Source organism: Malus domestica, chromosome 12, assembly GCF_042453785.1.
Source record: "Malus domestica chromosome 12, GDT2T_hap1".
Classification (NCBI taxonomy): Eukaryota; Viridiplantae; Streptophyta; class Magnoliopsida; order Rosales; family Rosaceae; genus Malus; species Malus domestica.
Genome location: NC_091672.1, coordinates 1,213,217 through 1,230,507, shown reverse-complemented (window position 1 = coordinate 1,230,507; position 17,291 = coordinate 1,213,217). Strand labels below are relative to the sequence as shown.

Sequence of the window (17,291 nt, the reverse complement as noted above, 5' to 3'; positions counted from 1 at the left end):
GGATGATACATGATGCGCCGTTTTGGGCATCCTTTTACCAGAAGTAAAGAAATCATACCTAGACACGTACTATACCTTAGCACCCTCCATCTTTTCTACAAATGATTCAAATGGACATTTGTGGACTGATTTAACCACCATGCGGACCATTTAGATACTTTATGGTATTGGTTGATGCTTATATATGTTAGTCGATGTTGTCCACAAGCTGCCTTCTCTACACTGGTGGCTCATATTAACAAGCTCAGGGTTCACCACCCTGATTATTTGATCAAATATATTTGATTAGATAAGTTGGAGAATTTACATCAAAAACTTTCGATGGATATTGCATGTCGATTGGGTTTTGAAGTTGAACATCCAGTACCCCATGTTTATACCTAGAACGACCCAGCATAAGCATTCATAAAACGCCTTCAAATGATTGCGTGATTGATTGGTCATACATACCAAGTTCTTGATCTCTGCTAGGGGCCATGCAATATTGCAAGCAACCATGTTGGTCTGCCTAAGGGCCGTCACAACCTAACCTTATATAGCGTGTGTTAGTTGGTTACCAGATACGAACCTGACATTCGCATCTTTGGTTATACGGTCTATGTGCCATTTGTGTCGCCCTTACATACAAATAAAATGGGCATCAGGGAATGATGAAAATCTATGTCGATTATGATTATCCTTCTAATATTCGTTACTTAGTAACTTTGATAGGCGATCTCTTTATCGCTCATTTTGAAGATTGTCACTTTTATGAGATGGTATTCTCGTCGTTAGAAGGATATAAGAATGTCAACGTTCCTACAGAATGACGCGAATTATCGTGGACGTCCCCACTATGTCTCATCTCGATCCCAATCTAGATCGTTAAATTATAATCAGACACTTTCTCTTATCTAGTAAAAAGTGACAAGATCACATAAATCAGTTGCAAATGTGCCTGCAAAGATGTGTACCAAATATACGACAAACCTTTATCTCGAAAACATGAATGCCACTATTGTGGCCGACCCTAGTACATTGATGGATAACCAATCAATCTGTCCTACGCCAGAAGTATGGCAGATCACTTGGTTCGAAGATTCACTTCCTCAAAAGTGGAGGAACGTGGCATGAATGAATATGCCCCTCAATCGTTGTCTCAATCTTTTTCATCTCATGAGATTAAATCCAGATTACTCCTAATACTTGAAATTCTTGGTCCAGTATACTAGTTTGGATGAGATATGGAATTGGAATGGGATTATCATAAATGATGTGTCATTTATATGGTAACTACCGACATAAATGAAAATCGACAATAACAAACCGCGTTTCGTTGATTAGTGTCAACGTAAAAGTGATTGATCAACTAGAAGAATCAATCTATGAGAAATGAGATGAATGAAATAGTGCAAATGACGCCTTTGTGGTGCAATGCTTCTCTTATACACCATATGATTAATTGCAACATTACAAACGTGGTTGTAGTATCTCTGGGATCCTGATGCGAAACCTACATTGAGTTTCCAAATGACTTACATGTACTAATTCAAATAGTTCTATACCACAAGAACACCCTCTTGGTACTAATGAGGCTTCACTTGCGGATGCAGAACTATCCGGGCAAATGTGGTATACCCGTCTAAGTGAATATTTGATCAGTTAGGGATATATGTCTTTGCATATACAAAATCCGAAATGACTAAAGTTGAGAAAACTGACTCTCATCTACAGTCGAACTTTAAAATGAATGATCTTGGAAAAACTCGACAGTACCTCGACCTGAAGTTTCAAGCTAGTTCTAATAATATTCTGGTTTACCAGTTGAACTAGATCTAGAAGGTATTACGTTTAAGTGTACCTTGATTGTCTGTACGCTAGATGCAAATGAGACATTTACGGAGGGTATGAAACATAAGGTTCCATATTGGAATGTGAGGCAACCATATCTAAGTACCATTGGCGTTTGTTGTACTTAGCTTAATGCACTATATCAGACATCTTATGTGTTGATAATATTTTGGCATAAAGCAGCACTGCGCCTACATGCTAATTGGTGTTAAAGACATTTTTCCATTACTACGGATTTGGGCTTATTTATCCCTATGCATTTCATAATCGATCACACCCCCTTGATACTCGGAATGATGCCTACCTTGTGGGATTCATTGAATCAGACTATTTTTATGACCGCACAAGGTACATTCTCGAATGGTTATGTCTTTATCATTAAGGAACACCGTAATATTTTGAGGTCAACCAAATAGACCTTTGTTGCAAAACCTTTGAATCGTTCAAAGACTCATTGTGTCTCATCACGTGAAAGATATGGTCGATAACTCTTGTTAAGCATATTTGAACTCCTTGTGATTTTCATCCATCGTTGAGGCTCAATAATGATCCATGAAGACAACGCTGTATGTATCGACCAGATCATGATACATCCAACAAGTCAACGCCAAACATATTGTGTTTACATCAGCATAAGCATCAAAAGATTGAAGTCAAGCAGTTTGATCCTAGACAACCTTGCTGACCTCTACACGACGTCACCGCCGAAGCCTACCTTCCAAAAGCTTGTCCAAGGAATTGGTATGCGTAACTTTCTCACTTGCGATGCTTGTAGTTTCATTTGGAAGTTTTGTCAAACTCAAGGGAAGTATCCAGAAGTATACCCACTTGACCTTAATGTACTATTTTTCCCTATGATTAAGAGCATTTTCCCACTGGGTTTTTGCTACCTGACTAGGTATTGACGAGGCACCCATCCTGGATTGGTCATACCCTTATGTACGTCCTACTTGCATCTCGAAAGCGTATAATTTTGACTTAATGCAACTTCTCACTTTTCTCCTTTAGCTATAGGCTTTTGTCTCACCTTGGGTTTTGCCATAGCGAGGTTTTGTGAGTTTTACCACCCATGCATTCTTCCGTTTGTTTTGAGACTCATATTCGCTATTTGTGTCGACTAGACGAGACGACTTCATCAACTACTTCTACATTTGCCTAAAGATCTTATGCGCCATCTACTTGAGTATTTGCACACTCAAGGGGGAGTGTTGTGACATATGTTCTAATACATATTGTGATTGTGTAAATCCTAAGTAGAGATAAATTAGGAATCCTTTGGGATCTAAAAGATCTTTCCTAATAGACTTTGTATTACTTGTAGAGTAAGTTTTTCACATCACAGGAGAATTAACATATAATTCCTCAAGCCTATTCTCCACTCTCTTTCTCTCTATGCCGCATCTGTTAGTTAAAATATAGGCCATAACACTTTAAATATTCTCAAACTTTTTTGTACATACAATTTATTGTCATTTTTAAATATTTTCGTACATGCTTACGTTGAAATTCAATTAATATTTAATATGCTAATATGTTTATATTGAGGGGGCAAAATGATAGTCCTTGTTTATTTCAGGGGCAAATGAATATTAAGACTTTCTTCTTCTTCTTTTTTCTTCTTTTTTCTTTTTTTTGCGCGCCTTTGAAACGAGCGGATAAAGTCTGCTGCTGCTGCTGTCTCTCTCTCTCTCTCTCTAGCCAGTAGAGTGAAGCGCCACACTGATAGAAGCAACAAATGTTGGCAAACCCTAACAGTTGCAGGCTCCACTGCCCCAATCCTTCCCAATTCCTGCATCCAAACAGGCCCAAATGTTTCCTCTTCCCAAACTGCCCTCGTTCCCCCTGCTTCTCCAGCAAGTCCAAGTTCTGCAATTTGTCCCTGCTTCTGCCCAGAAAGACCAGCAAGAAGGGGCTTGGCATCAGAGCTTTGTCCGAGCCCGGCGATGTTCCGTCGAGCGGTCCTCAGGGCTACCCTCAGCCGTACTCTGTCAAAATCCCTGTTGGTGATAGACATGTGAGTCGAGTTTCACAAAATCTGGTAGCTTCATCTTTGAAAAGAATGTATTTTGTATGTTTATTAGCCGCCCTTGTTCCGTGTTCTTTCGTGTTTTTGGTATCTTTTCGTTCATTGGATAATTGGGATTATCCTAATCTGTTTCTTCTTCTGTTTATATGCATATTTAGAGAGATTTTGGATAGGATTTGCATCAAGTGTGTTGAATAAGTACTACAAAACTCCGTAAAGCGGTGTTAAAACTAAAGGAAATTGTATTCAGGAAGCTTTTGTAGAAACTCAAATGTAGTTTCTTCTGTTACAAATTAGTCATATCTCTGAAATGGACGAGATGTTGAAAGCAGAGTATAATAGGATCGAAAACCCAATTTCAAAATACTTCTGGTGTTCAAATTGAAAACGAAACAAACTAAAGTGGAGGTCTTGCAGATTATTTCAAGCGAGTGTCATATGAAGTACTAATCTGTTACTTCACAATGTTCGATTTTTTTTCTTTTGTGCTACTTTGTATCTTCTTCAAAGGGCTCTTATCATGTGTTCCACTCATTTGCGCCTGGCAGTGCCATATGAATTACTTTCCGGAAAAACTAACTTCTGCAAAATGCATTTGAATTGAATTCTTCCACGATTGCCATAGATTATTTATAGAATCCTGCTATATGGAATGTCCCTTAGGACTGAAAAGTGTCCAAATATATGGGTTTACAGAACATGTTTATCAGTTCAATTGAATTGTATGGACAATTGTGATATAGCTACTTTTTATTTAACAGAAAAAGATATACTGAATTAAGCTCGATTGTTTTATCATGTAATATTTATTTGGAATCTTTACAGATTTTGGTTGAGACAGGTCATATTGGGAGACAAGCCAGTGCTTCTGTTACAGTGACAGATGGAGAAACCGTAAGTTATTTGTGCCTGAAAGCAAATGGTTCCTTCTCTAGTCTTGTACTTTTTTCCAGTACTCAGCAGACAACTTTGTTCAGCATGTCATATATATATAACTGTTATATTATTTGAGGAAAATTACATGTTTTTTTCTTTTACGATACTGATTTACTAAACTATCATTTAGAATTTCCAGTTTTAAAGTGAACTTATGCCATTTCCTGATTTTTACTTATATTTCGAATTTCCATAAATTTGGAATATTGATTTTCCACTAATATCATTTCATCCTTTCCTAACTCATATTTGTCATCTAATAATAGAAAGCTTTAAGGTTTTGCATTTGATATGCAGTAAAACTTTAATTCCTGCTGTTATTTTGTAGCTGAATTTAGGTATTCTTCCTTTGAAGATTTAGCAGATTTATGTTTCTTGTTGTAGATTGTTTATACATCTGTTTGTCTGGCCGACACTCCAAGTGAGCCTTCGGACTTCTTCCCTCTTTCGGTACATTATCAGGAGCGCTTTTCAGCAGCAGGTCGAACTAGGTTTGTCTTGGACTTTATTCCTCTGTGGTTAGTTGGTTAGACTCTTTCTTATTGATTGTGCAATTTAATACTTTGTATTTGACATTGTTTTAGTGGAGGCTTTTTCAAACGAGAAGGAAGGGCGAAAGATCATGAGGTACATGCCACCAGCTTTTAGTATTAAGAACCATTGATCACCCCCCAACCCCCGCTTGACAGCTGAAGTTGTCTTGATTAATCATAGACATGCTTCTTCTCAAAAAATTAATCATAGACATGCAGTTCAAAATGCTTATTTCATGCGATTGCTATCGCATTACTTTAGAGGTCTGGTGTAGTGGTGTGTTTATCTGTTCTTCCTTTAGAAAACATGCAGCAGTTTGCCTTCTTAAGTTTTACATGTAACGGCTAGGTCCCAGGAATGAAGGAATCAAAGGTTGAATGCTTACCATTTCTTTTTAATGAAAATGATGTTTTCTTTGATTCCTCTTCAGAGCTCTGTGCTCTTTATCAGCCACCGAAAATTCAGATATGCCTTTTGGCCAGTTGGTAGCTCCTTTCCTCATCAATAAGGGTGGAAGGTGTGGTTGTGGGTTCACGTCGTGCTGGTTCTCAGTTTATTTGCCAAGCCAAAAAAAGAAAATATAAATGCAGATATGGCTTCTTATCAAGCATGTATATTTCAGATCAGATTTAAGAGCAGAAACGGTAGCTTGGAATTATTGTCCTAAACTTTCTAAGCTTTTCCTCTCTTTTGAGTTCCCATATTGGGAAGATCGTCTCACTACAAATCCCACGTAAATGTACTGTTTGTATTCTTATTACATAACTCAACATTCCACCTTTTTTAATTTTTTAAAAAAAAATATTGGTTTAGCTTTATTTGGGAGGTCTGGTTCTGTACTATAGTGGAAGGAATTGATCTGTCTGGTTCTGTGCAGGTTCTCATATGTAGATTGATTGATAGGCCTTTGCGTCCAACTATGTTGAATGGCTTCTACCATGAAACTCAGATACTCTCTTGGGTACGTTCCACATGAGTTTCAACTGCATATATGTATGTGTTTTTAGATTTGTTAATTGCTGTGTCTATTTTATAATTATTTAAATTTTAACTTATCAAAAGTTCTTCTGGTACATGTGAATAGAATGCAATATAGAAATAAGGTGCCATTATATTGCTTGGTTTATGTTTCGTCTTGCTAACAACTTCCTTTGTCAACTACCCCTACAGGTTCTGAGTTATGATGGTTTGCATTCTCCTGATTCTTTGGCAGTCACAGCAGCTGGAATAGCAGTGTAAGTCTGGCTGTTCCCAATTCTCTGGAGCATTTATGACGCACATCATACAATTTAGTTCACCTTTCTTACAGAAGAAAATGACATTTTTTAGGCCTAATTATTCAACTTCCACAGGGCTCTTTCAGAAGTTCCAAACTCAAAAACCGTAGCAGGAGTGCGAATTGGTCTTCTCGGTGACAATTTTATCGTGAATCCAACAACAAAGGAGATGGAAGACTCCGAGTTGGACTTGTTGGTTGCAGGCACAGATACTGCAATACTGATGATAGAGGTAAGTTACTGAAATGTTAAATGTAATGTTTGACAATTCCGAATTCTCAGCCTCCGTAATTTTCCTTAGGTGTAGCGGAAGGAATGTCTATTGCAGGGTATTGATAAACAATATTTAATTTAACTGTTCATTGATATGCTATTGTAATTGGAAAAAAAAAACATCTTTTAGTAATTTTCATCTCAAATTACAGTGTAGAAAATAGTATTTAGAAAGGGTACCATGCTATCCAATACATAGTCAGCAGCGAATCAAATTGCACCCTTGCTGTTTGTAATTGAAAAAAAAAAAATCTTTTAGTAATTTGCATCGCTTCAAGTAGATTTTTACTTAGTTTTGGCCTTTTAAATTCATTTTTTATCTGCATTACTTTATGTACTCATTATGCATTTGACATGAAAGTATTAATTAACAGTTTTCATTCTCTGGTGGTAGATATAGTAGTTCCACAAAGTTTTCTATGTTTCCTTGTATTCATGCTGACTCACACCCATTGGTGTAACATCTTATTTGCAGGGCTATTGTGATTTTCTCACAGAGGAAAAGTTGTTGCAAGCAGTAGAAGTTGGGCAGGTTGTTACTTCTTTTGAGTATGCAGTCTACTTGCTTGCACGAGTTATAGTTTATTATTTGTTTTAGGTTAAATAAAGGATTAAGCTAAGTTCAATTATCTTGGCCTTGCCAAGACTAAACCCTAGATCTTCTAGTTAGACCAGCAGCAAGCTTGTAGCTTGTATGTCATGTACCGTATGGAAGTTATATTTATATAAAATAAAAAAAATAAAAAATCCCAACCATGTGTACTAAGTTGTTGCTGTCAGATCTGCAACTCTATTTGGTTGGTCAAAGAGTTTTTTTTGTTAGTTATTTCTTTGATTGTTTATTAGAACAATCCCACAACAGAAACAAATCCACATTAGATGTATAAACTTTACTTATACACCAATGTCAGGATGCCATACGAGCAATTTGCAATGAGGTAGAAGCTTTGGTTAAGAAGTGTGGAAAGCCAAAAATGCTTGATGCAATCAAATTACCTCCCCCTGAGCTATATAATCATGTTGAGGTATGCTTTCTCTCTGTTTTTTGTAACTTAAAGATATCACCTTTTGAATTAGATGATTGCTGAGTACTTAGTTTTCCATAAGAAAAGTGTTTTTCCTTTACTTTTTGATATGTGCCAAGCACTAAGTACTCACGAATTATAGATTACCATGTGCAGGAAATTGCCGGTGATGAGTTGGTAAGAGCTCTGCAGATTAAGGGAAAGATTCCTAGAAGGAAAGCTCTCTTGTCATTGGAAGGAGAAGTTTTAACTATACTTACAGAAAAGGGATATGTTAGTAAGGATGCAGCTCCTGGAGGCAGTGAAACGATACTGGATATATTTGAAGATGAAGAAGAGGATGAGGAAGTGGTTGTGGATGGTGAAGTAGATGAGGGTGATGTTCATATAAAGCCTAGTTCACGAAAGTCAACCCCCTTGGTATAGAACAGTTCTTTCTATTCTGTATTCAAGTGTTTTGTGGTTATGTGAATGACATTATCTTTTATTGTGTGTGTATATATATGTAGTGTATGTATTTATCCAAATGTCTGTTAATATTTAAGAAAGATGGAATTATCTTATTCTTATTTGTTTTCTTAACTAGAAGTTTTGATTTGTTGATTGCTCTGGAATGGTGTTAATAAAAGTTTGTATTATTCTTGGTCTGTCTCTGAGTTTTCTGAACGCATGATTGTGAGTGCAGTTTTTGATACAGTAATTTTTATTGTTTTCTAGTTCTTTTCTGAGGTAGATGTGAAGCTGGTATTCAAAGAAGTTACATCCAAATTTTTGCGAAGACGCATTGTGGAGGTATGAAAATTTTCTTCTAGTTAGATAAGCTTTACTTAACAATATTGGAGGTAGATGTGAAGGTGGTGCTTACTTAACTATGTATTGTATTATAGGTTAAACTTATGACTTTAAATATTTAAGTATCAAACTGATAGAAACCTTATTTTTAACTGTGAAGTAGATTTTTATCATCTAGCTGTTACAAGTGCTATTCTAGTTCATGTCTTAGACATTTTTTGGTTGTTACAGGGTGGTAGAAGAAGCGATGGACGTACCCCAGATGAGATACGTCCAATTAATTCAAAATGTGGACTGCTTCCAAGGGCACATGGAAGTGCTCTTTTCACACGTGGGGAAACACAGGTTTTGAATTTTATTATTCAGCATGACTCGATGACTTACCTGGTTGTGTTTTGTGTACTGTAACTACTCTTTTAGGTTGTTCTATTGTGATTAATATGTGTAGTTAAAACTTAAATCATGTGTAGATAGTTACCTGTTGTTCATGTATGGTCACCTTTGCGACATGTGCGCTTGTGTTTTAAGGATTTCAGCATGATTTATTTCTTCCAAGCACTTAGTTCCATGAATGGAGCTATCCCAATAGTAAAAGCCAGTTACCTCTCGTATGACTTTAATAGTATGAATGGTTTAGTGGTATTCCTCTTCACTTATAAGTGAGAGGTCTTAGGTTCGATTCTCACTGAAGGTGGGTTTGAACCACATTATTGCTCGCCCATTGTGAGGCTAAGCCACCCCCTCCCCACTTAGTGTAGATAATATCATTTGATAAAAAAAATATATATATATATATATATATAGTATGAATGGTTTTACAAATTAATGTGAATGGCATTTGAAATAGGGTTATGTCTGCCTATCCCAGTCGTTGAAGCTAGTTACCTCTTATATGTTGTTAATGAGATCAGTATAGTAGTGATGGAGCCGAAGAGTATCATTGACTTCTTTAATTCGTTTAAAGCCTCTCAGTTGACTCTCATTTGTACTAACTAAGCCTGTTGCTAGTCTCTTAATGCACAGTTTTTATATATAGATTTTTTAGGTTGTCACATTGCCACTCTTATCTTTATTTAGTTTAATCTCATATCTTGCCAGAAAATGAATTTCTCAGGCAATCATTTAACAAGTGTTATTTATTCAGTTATGTGGGTATTTCAAGGCTGTAAATGTTTTTGGTTTAGCTTCATTAACCATTTCGTTTCATTTTTTCTATTGTAGTCATTGGCTGTTGTTACACTCGGGGATAAACAGATGGCACAGAGGTTAGACAACCTAGTAGGTGATGACGAATGGAAGAGATTCTATCTCCAGGTCTCTCTATATATCTCTTATTCTTGGTAACTTCGCTATGTGGTAAACATTTTTTGGCAATGTAGTGGCTCTGGCACACACGTAGTTTCCTACAGATATAAATATGTACATCTGTTCATGATGTGATATTCTGCCCTTCTTTTCTGATTTTAAGTTGATTTGTCTTTTGTGATTTCATCTGTCTCCTTTAAGCATTTAACTTATGATTGTCATCTATTGTCATTTTCTTTTGTGTTATTTTGGAAGGTTTCGTCATAATTACCAACATGGTCCTAATTGGAGTTACAGAGAAACAAGTTGTTTGATTTCATAACAATTTTCTCTGTTTGAACTTTGGAATTACCACCATTCATTGATGTTTGAACTCCACTATGTAAATCATGCTGCAATTATTACCATTGGCATTTCAAAATATTTTTGCATTTCTTCATGTTATAAGCATTTGGGAACCTGGCTAATAATGTATTGATTTTTCAGTACACATTTCCCCCTTCATGTGTTGGGGAAGTTGGACGGACTGGAGCCCCTAGTAGAAGAGAAATTGGCCATGGAATGCTTGCTGAGAGAGCTCTTGAACCAATTTTGCCTTCCGAAGATGATTTTCCTTACACTATACGTGTTGAGAGTACAATTACTGAAAGCAATGGCTCTTCAAGGTTGACCTTCCACTGAATACTTAATTTTATTATCAAATATATTTCAAACATCTATAGCATGGTCAATATTCTTATGAATGGTTTTGCACATATTAATCCAACTTATACCACTAAAATGTACATCTTAACACCATTCTTCTGCGGAATACAGTATGGCATCTGTTTGTGGGGGCTGCTTAGCTTTGCAGGATGCTGGGGTTCCAATCAAGTCCTCTATAGTTGGGATAGCAATGGGTATGGTTTTGGAAACTGAGGAATTTGGGGGAAATGGTGCTCCACTAATTCTGTCTGACATAATTGGATCTGAAGATGCATCCGGGGATATGGATTTCAAGGTCTTATGTTCTAGAATTTATTTAATTCACTATCCTAGATTTTTTGTTGGTTTTTCCTTGATTTTGTTCATATCTGAAATCATCTGTTGTCAAAGTGGTCTGCAAAGATCATGCTTTATGGCATCGTATTTGTATTGAATAATTCAGTGATTGCAGGTTGCTGGAAATGAAGATGGTGTAACTGCATTTCAGATGGACATAAAGGTCAGCTATCACATATGTGCTGTTTGTGTTGTGTGGGATTTCTGTGCAATTTAGTAAGTAATAATCAGAAGCACTCCTATCTTAGGTGAGCGGGATTACATTACCAGTTATGAGAGAGGCACTCCTACAGGCAAAGGATGGCCGGAAGCATATTATTGGTAAACTTTACTATTTACTTTTCTCTCATAAAGGTAGTTGCACTGATTTACAAGAGTTCCTAATAAGTCTAGTAAAACAAAAGTAAAGTTATTACAAAGTTAACTCTCCTAACTAATTTTATGCTAATTATAACCTAATTACAGCGACACATGCTAACAGTTTTTGTTGAAAATTTATATCCTTCTAACAAAGGTGCTACAAGGTAAAAATACTGCCTCCAAGCCACTCCCAAACATGTGCCAACACAACGAGCAAATTATCTGCAGTAGAATTGATTAAACACTTTGTTCTTGCTTTAGACGGCTGCATGTGTACACATGTTGTTGATCATCTTAACTTCTTGGATTAGAGCTAGTGGGTCAATTTATATGTTTGTGTGTTACACTTTTGTGGGTTCTAAACAACTACAAAAGATGTCAAGTTTAGTTGTTTGGATTGTAGAGATATCGTATTTTGTAGTATTTTGTTCTGTCAGTGGAAGTTTGAAGTTAATTTTTTGTGTTTCTGTTATTTTGGGTAAAAAATTAGCGGAAATGTTGAAGTGCTCACCTCCTCCTTCAAGATCGCTTTCTATGTATGCACCACTGATTCACATAATGAAGGTTTGTTGATTACCGGAACAATATTGCTAAGCAAGTTATAAAACTGATGATCTGAAGTATGTAATCTGCTTCTTGCTCACGACCTGTTATTGTGATAGGTCAACCCTGAGAAAGTAAACTTAATCATTGGTAGTGGTGGGAAGAAGGTGAAGAGTATTATAGAAGAGAGTGGAGTAGACGCAATTGACACACAAGATGACGGGATTGTAAGAGCAGACAATTACCCAGTCAGATTATATAATTCCCTTAAAAATTTCACGACAAATATTAAATATTTTCTTGTTCTGGGTATTGCAGGTGAAAATTACTGGCAGGGATTTGTCTAGCATAGAAAAGTCTAAAGCTATTATTACTAACTTGACAATGGTTCCGTCAGTTGGCGATATCTTCAGGTAGCTGTTTCTTATGTAGAAAAATATAGACTAATTCACAAAAGATACTGTTATTGCCCTTATAATTCAAAGTATTAAATTTTTGCAATTTTTTTTTTCTTTTTTTTTTTTTTTGTAAAATTTAAATGCATTATCACTTTTACGTATAGTTTATACAGTTGGAGAACATTCCTTGATCTCTTTCAAATATGTTGTCAAGAGCCATGCTGTATATAAAATTATGTAAAATACATGTCGAGTGAAAGTAATGGTAATGTTAAATTCTGAGGAAATGTAGTAGTTATTAATTATATTTAATACCACAATATAAGGTGGTACATTTTGTCCAAAATGTAGAGTCAGCCTACTTGCAAAAATAGAGAGATCTCATTTAAACTAAAGTAATTTATGGAACTATTCTTAATAATCTTATGGACTAAAGACCAGGATCAAATAATCCCCTTGATTTTGTATCTTTTTGTATTTATTTATTTTCTGAGGCTTAGTGAAAGAGTATATCAATATATTAGCTGAAAACTGGCCAAAGTCCCCGTACTCATAACAACTCCAGGCACTCTGTTGCTTACTAGAAATTGTAGGCTATCTGAATTTTGTGTCTGCTACTACCAGAACGTAGTTTCTGTCAAGTGTGGTATGGGAACTCATAACCGACGCATGTTGTCATTCATTAGTGTATCTGGAAACAGGACATCATTTTCATATGCCTTCTGTGTGGTTAATTATGGTTTAGATTAGTAGCTAACTGTTTGACTTTCTGGCTTTGATGTATCAGGAACTGCGAGATCAAATCAATAGTTCCATATGGAGTATTCGTGGAAATAGCACCTGGACGAGAGGTATAATGCAGTGCATCATTAGTACACGATTTATTAGTTCTTTTGCCTATGTAAGCGTTATAAACCTGGTGCTATTGATAGGCCTCAACTTATAAATAAATGGGGTTAAATCAGTACATCAACAGACATCTCACTTCTCAATCTTTTACAGGGACTTTGCCATATTAGCGAGTTGACTTCGGAGTGGCTGGCCAAGGCAGAAGATGTAAGCACATAATGTTTTTCAATATTACTATATGTGTGTGAGTGTGTTATGATCATGGAGATAAAAGCTTTCTTGTTTATTTTTTTAACAGGCTGTTAAAGTTGGAGATCAAATTGATGTTAAACTTATTGAGGTACGTTCTGCCATTCCTGACATCTTTAGAAAAAACAAAACCTAACGTGAACTGCTCAGTGATAACTGATAAGTGATTAATTTAGTGTGAAATCATAGATCTTCGTCTCAGTGGAACAATAACATTTTCTAACAGCCAAATAAATAAGAAATTGTAGAGTTTCCTTATCCTAGAAGTGCGAAGAATGTCTTTTCTAATAAGATAAGCAAAATCCACTACCGTCTATGGTCCTGCAAACGTTGGTCTTCTTAAATGAGTTTGAATCCAGTCGTAACCTTTGCATCAAGTTACAAAACGATGAATCCTCGCACATTGAAGACATGTTGACAAGATTACTTATTAGACTTGGTTCAAAAATTTTATGCCAATGCATACGACTGCCAGATTTTGATGGCAATAACTCGAGCATTCATGCGAGAATTTTCGTACAACCATCCTTTGCAAAATCTGTCCACTATCCCTGGCATAAAAATTTTGGAAACATTTCTAATGTCGTAATTTCAACAAACATTGCATATTGGTTTTAAGAAAGCTCTTTTATAAATAGAATACTGACAAGAATGCATAGTTGCAGACCAGATGCTTTGTTTTTTATTTTTTTTTCTCGTTAGGTAATCAGTATGGTTAATTTGTAATTTTTTTGTTGTGTTTGTTTATGTATAGCTCTGCCATAACCATGACAGGGCCTTCATTTTTCATTCCTTGCTATCTATTGATCGAGTTTTGCTTTAACTGGGCCAACTATGAAGAACTACAATCAGATAATTTGGCCGTATAATGCAGGTAAATGAGAAGGGGCAACTTCGCCTTAGCCGCAAAGCTCTACTTCCAGATACAGGTGCAGAGAATGCCAGTGCAAAGCAGTCTACAGCTGACTCGAATGATGTAGCTTCTCAAGAATCATCTGACAAGGGTTCTCCAAAGAGGGAAGAGCTCCCGCAAAAGAAGTTTATTCGGAGATTAGTCAGCACTGCCAAAGATAGACCAAATATCAGCAAAGACAAGACAAAGAAGAGCAACAGTAAAGTAGTCAGTAGCGTCTCCAGCACGGACGAAAATACTTTAGTGAATGGAGAGGCTAACATCGGATAGTATGGAATTTTCTTCTTGACTAACTCACGAGGATTACTTATTGCTCCCATTTGTCATGTTGAAAAATGATGGTGCAGTGCCTCCAGCTAAGGAAGAAATGGTATGAGTTACCTCCTAATATATTCTTTAAATGTCATATATGCACGCATGTACATATTTCGGGTTCATATGATCTGCCTGAAGTAAACTAGATTTTGAGCATGATATATAACGTTGTCTTTGTATTACTTAAGCATTCACTAATTAGAAATGATGGAATCTGCCTTCTGACAGGAAATCATTTATTAGTGTGTACCAAAAGGCTCGCCTCGCGTGCATTGACATGAATGTGTCACATTTTACCGAGGAACCTGACTAAGTGTAACTACACCATGTGTTCCTTAGGAAAGCTGGGAACTCTTTCTTATGAGCTGGGAAAATTTGCTGAAGCAATGATTCTTACTTGCTCAAGAGTCTTGAGTCAATACCCCATTTGGTGTGGGGTAAGCTTCCTTGCTAGTTGCTTGAGAGTTTCTTTTGCAGTACAGGAGGATGCCATGGTGCATTTTTTGTTCAGATGAGATTGAACCTTGAATTGTAACACTCTCTTTCCTCTAACGGTTATATTCTTGTCTTGAGTGTGCAGTATCAATGGAAATGGTTGCAAAGTCGCATTCTGTGACTTGACTTTTGATTGAATACACACACACTATATATATTAAGAAAACCCTATTGTCAACTTTTTGCCATTTTTTTTTCAATTTTACCCTCACTTTTGAGAGATACTCTTGAGACAAAAAGGAGGGCAAATAGTAATTTTGTACCTTTTGACAAAATGACAATCATATCCACATTTTTCCTATTTTACACTCACTTTTGATACATAATATTTAACATAAAGAGGATAAAATGGTAATTATGTAATATTCAGAAAAATATGCCCTTATTAAGAGATCACATCATCATTTTCTCTTACTCTTTAAAATTTTGATGTTTTTTGGATTGTTTGAATGAACTGAAGTGGTTGCGCTTGAGGAGAACGTGGAAGGAGGTGTGTGTTCACACACAAAATGTGTGCTCTCTACTAATATATATATATATATATATATATATATATATATATATATATATACACACGCATATGTAAATATGTATAAAATACATATAAGAATATGCGTGGTGTATATTGTATACAAATTAAAAGTTGGAAACCCATCACTGAACTTATTTACAAGAGCAGCAAACTTAATTAATTAGCAGCTAGGGCTTAAACGATAAGAAAGAGCATACAGTTTGCATGAGAGTGAGTAGGAGGAGTATAACAGCAGCAATTGTAGAAGCAATTTTCCAAGGGGTGTCGAACTAATCGCGCTTCAAAGTCGCTTTCCACTTGTGCCAAGGGTTACTCGTGCAGTAGTCATGCAGTTCCCGACATAGATCCAAGTAGTCATGTGGCCAGCCCATCTTGCTGATGCGGTCGAACAAAGCCACCAGATCTGTGTTGCTGCCCAGCATGCTTGATATAATTCCTCTCTCGATGAGTATGTCCACGTCCTTGTGTCACGGGCCATGTGTTAAAAACAAAGAAAATGCCCAAGACATCATATATCTAAGCCCATGAAGCCATGTCTTCATGGAAGCTTCTGGAACGTCCCGGAGAAATCAAGAACGTGGCGAAGCATTCAAGATAATCTAGGGCATTCCGGAACATTCCACACAAGTGTACATATTTAAGCCTCACCTAGAATAATCTAGATTAGGCAAGTTGTATCTAGAACTATGCTAGATATTTTTGGATGTAAGTAGGGGATTCTAGAACCCTCCATTGAGGAGGTGACTTAGGCCTATAAATAGGAGGTAAGGCCATTTGGCCAAACCATCCAAGAATTGTAAGCAATTGTAAAGTTCTCTTAAGTTTCAATACAAAGCTTCCTTTCTCCCATCTTCTAAGTGATTTTAGCATTCTCCAAGCTATCTTAGCTTTCTTTGTGATTCGATCCGGGGAAGCGAGGCTTCGAAGGCTTACTTAGCTTATTCATCGAGGTATTCAAGTCTAAGTGCCGCACGGGCGGAAGGCTTAAAGAGTCATCCCGTGACAGCTGGTATCAGAGCCAAGCTCGTGAATCACTTGAAGGAAAGTAGGATATGGCAAGTGGAGAGATGGTGTCCGGAGTCTCCGATCTAAGGGAGCGTACTGCCGAGGTCCAAGACGTTGCCAAGAGCAAGCCAAAGTTAAAGGACTTGCAAGCATCGATGGAGACCATGGAAGAGCGACTCGAGAAGGTGGAACGAACCATACTCGAGTTCGATACTCGACTTGATGAGGACGTTGTCGACAAGGAGGAAATCCAAACCATGGTGGACAATGGTAAGGATGAATTGCGTGGCTTGGTGGAAGGGCTACGAGATGAGCTCCTTGGCGCTCTCAACACCATGGCAGACAAGATGCGGAGGGAAGTCCAGGTTCACCTTGACAACATAGAAGCAAGGTTTGTGGCGCTTCAAGAAGAGATAAAGGACACAAGGGAACTTAAGGGAGATGTGGCGTTTTGTAAAGAAGCAGTCGTGAAGCAATTCGTGCAAGGGCCGAGGGAAATCAAGGCGTTGGACTCCAAGGTAATCGATTCCTTTAAACCCAAATCCTATAATGGGAAGAGGGAAGCAAAGGAGCTCGATACATTCGTGTGGAAC

General features: G+C 36.9%; 1 protein-coding gene and 1 long non-coding RNA gene across 3 annotated transcripts in view; both read left to right on the top strand.

Moving 5' to 3' along the window:
* LOC139190188 (uncharacterized) overlaps nucleotides 1–17,291 on the top strand; it is a 100,497-nt gene that overhangs the window by 38,828 nt on the left and 44,378 nt on the right. The gene's annotated exons all lie outside the window — the stretch shown is intronic.
* On the top strand, nucleotides 3,396–15,299 carry LOC103449351 (probable polyribonucleotide nucleotidyltransferase 1, chloroplastic). The gene is made up of 25 exons (XM_008388661.4): nucleotides 3,396–3,844; nucleotides 4,682–4,750; nucleotides 5,177–5,283; nucleotides 5,377–5,419; nucleotides 6,204–6,287; nucleotides 6,497–6,561; nucleotides 6,679–6,835; nucleotides 7,352–7,408; nucleotides 7,788–7,901; nucleotides 8,058–8,321; nucleotides 8,619–8,693; nucleotides 8,925–9,038; nucleotides 9,915–10,007; nucleotides 10,485–10,663; nucleotides 10,815–10,998; nucleotides 11,155–11,202; nucleotides 11,288–11,360; nucleotides 11,890–11,963; nucleotides 12,062–12,169; nucleotides 12,261–12,355; nucleotides 13,128–13,191; nucleotides 13,343–13,396; nucleotides 13,488–13,529; nucleotides 14,313–14,721; nucleotides 14,895–15,299. Exons 1-24 carry the CDS (start codon nucleotides 3,566–3,568, stop codon nucleotides 14,619–14,621), a joined length of 2,751 nt encoding a protein of 916 aa, XP_008386883.3. The 5' UTR covers nucleotides 3,396–3,565; the 3' UTR covers nucleotides 14,622–14,721; nucleotides 14,895–15,299.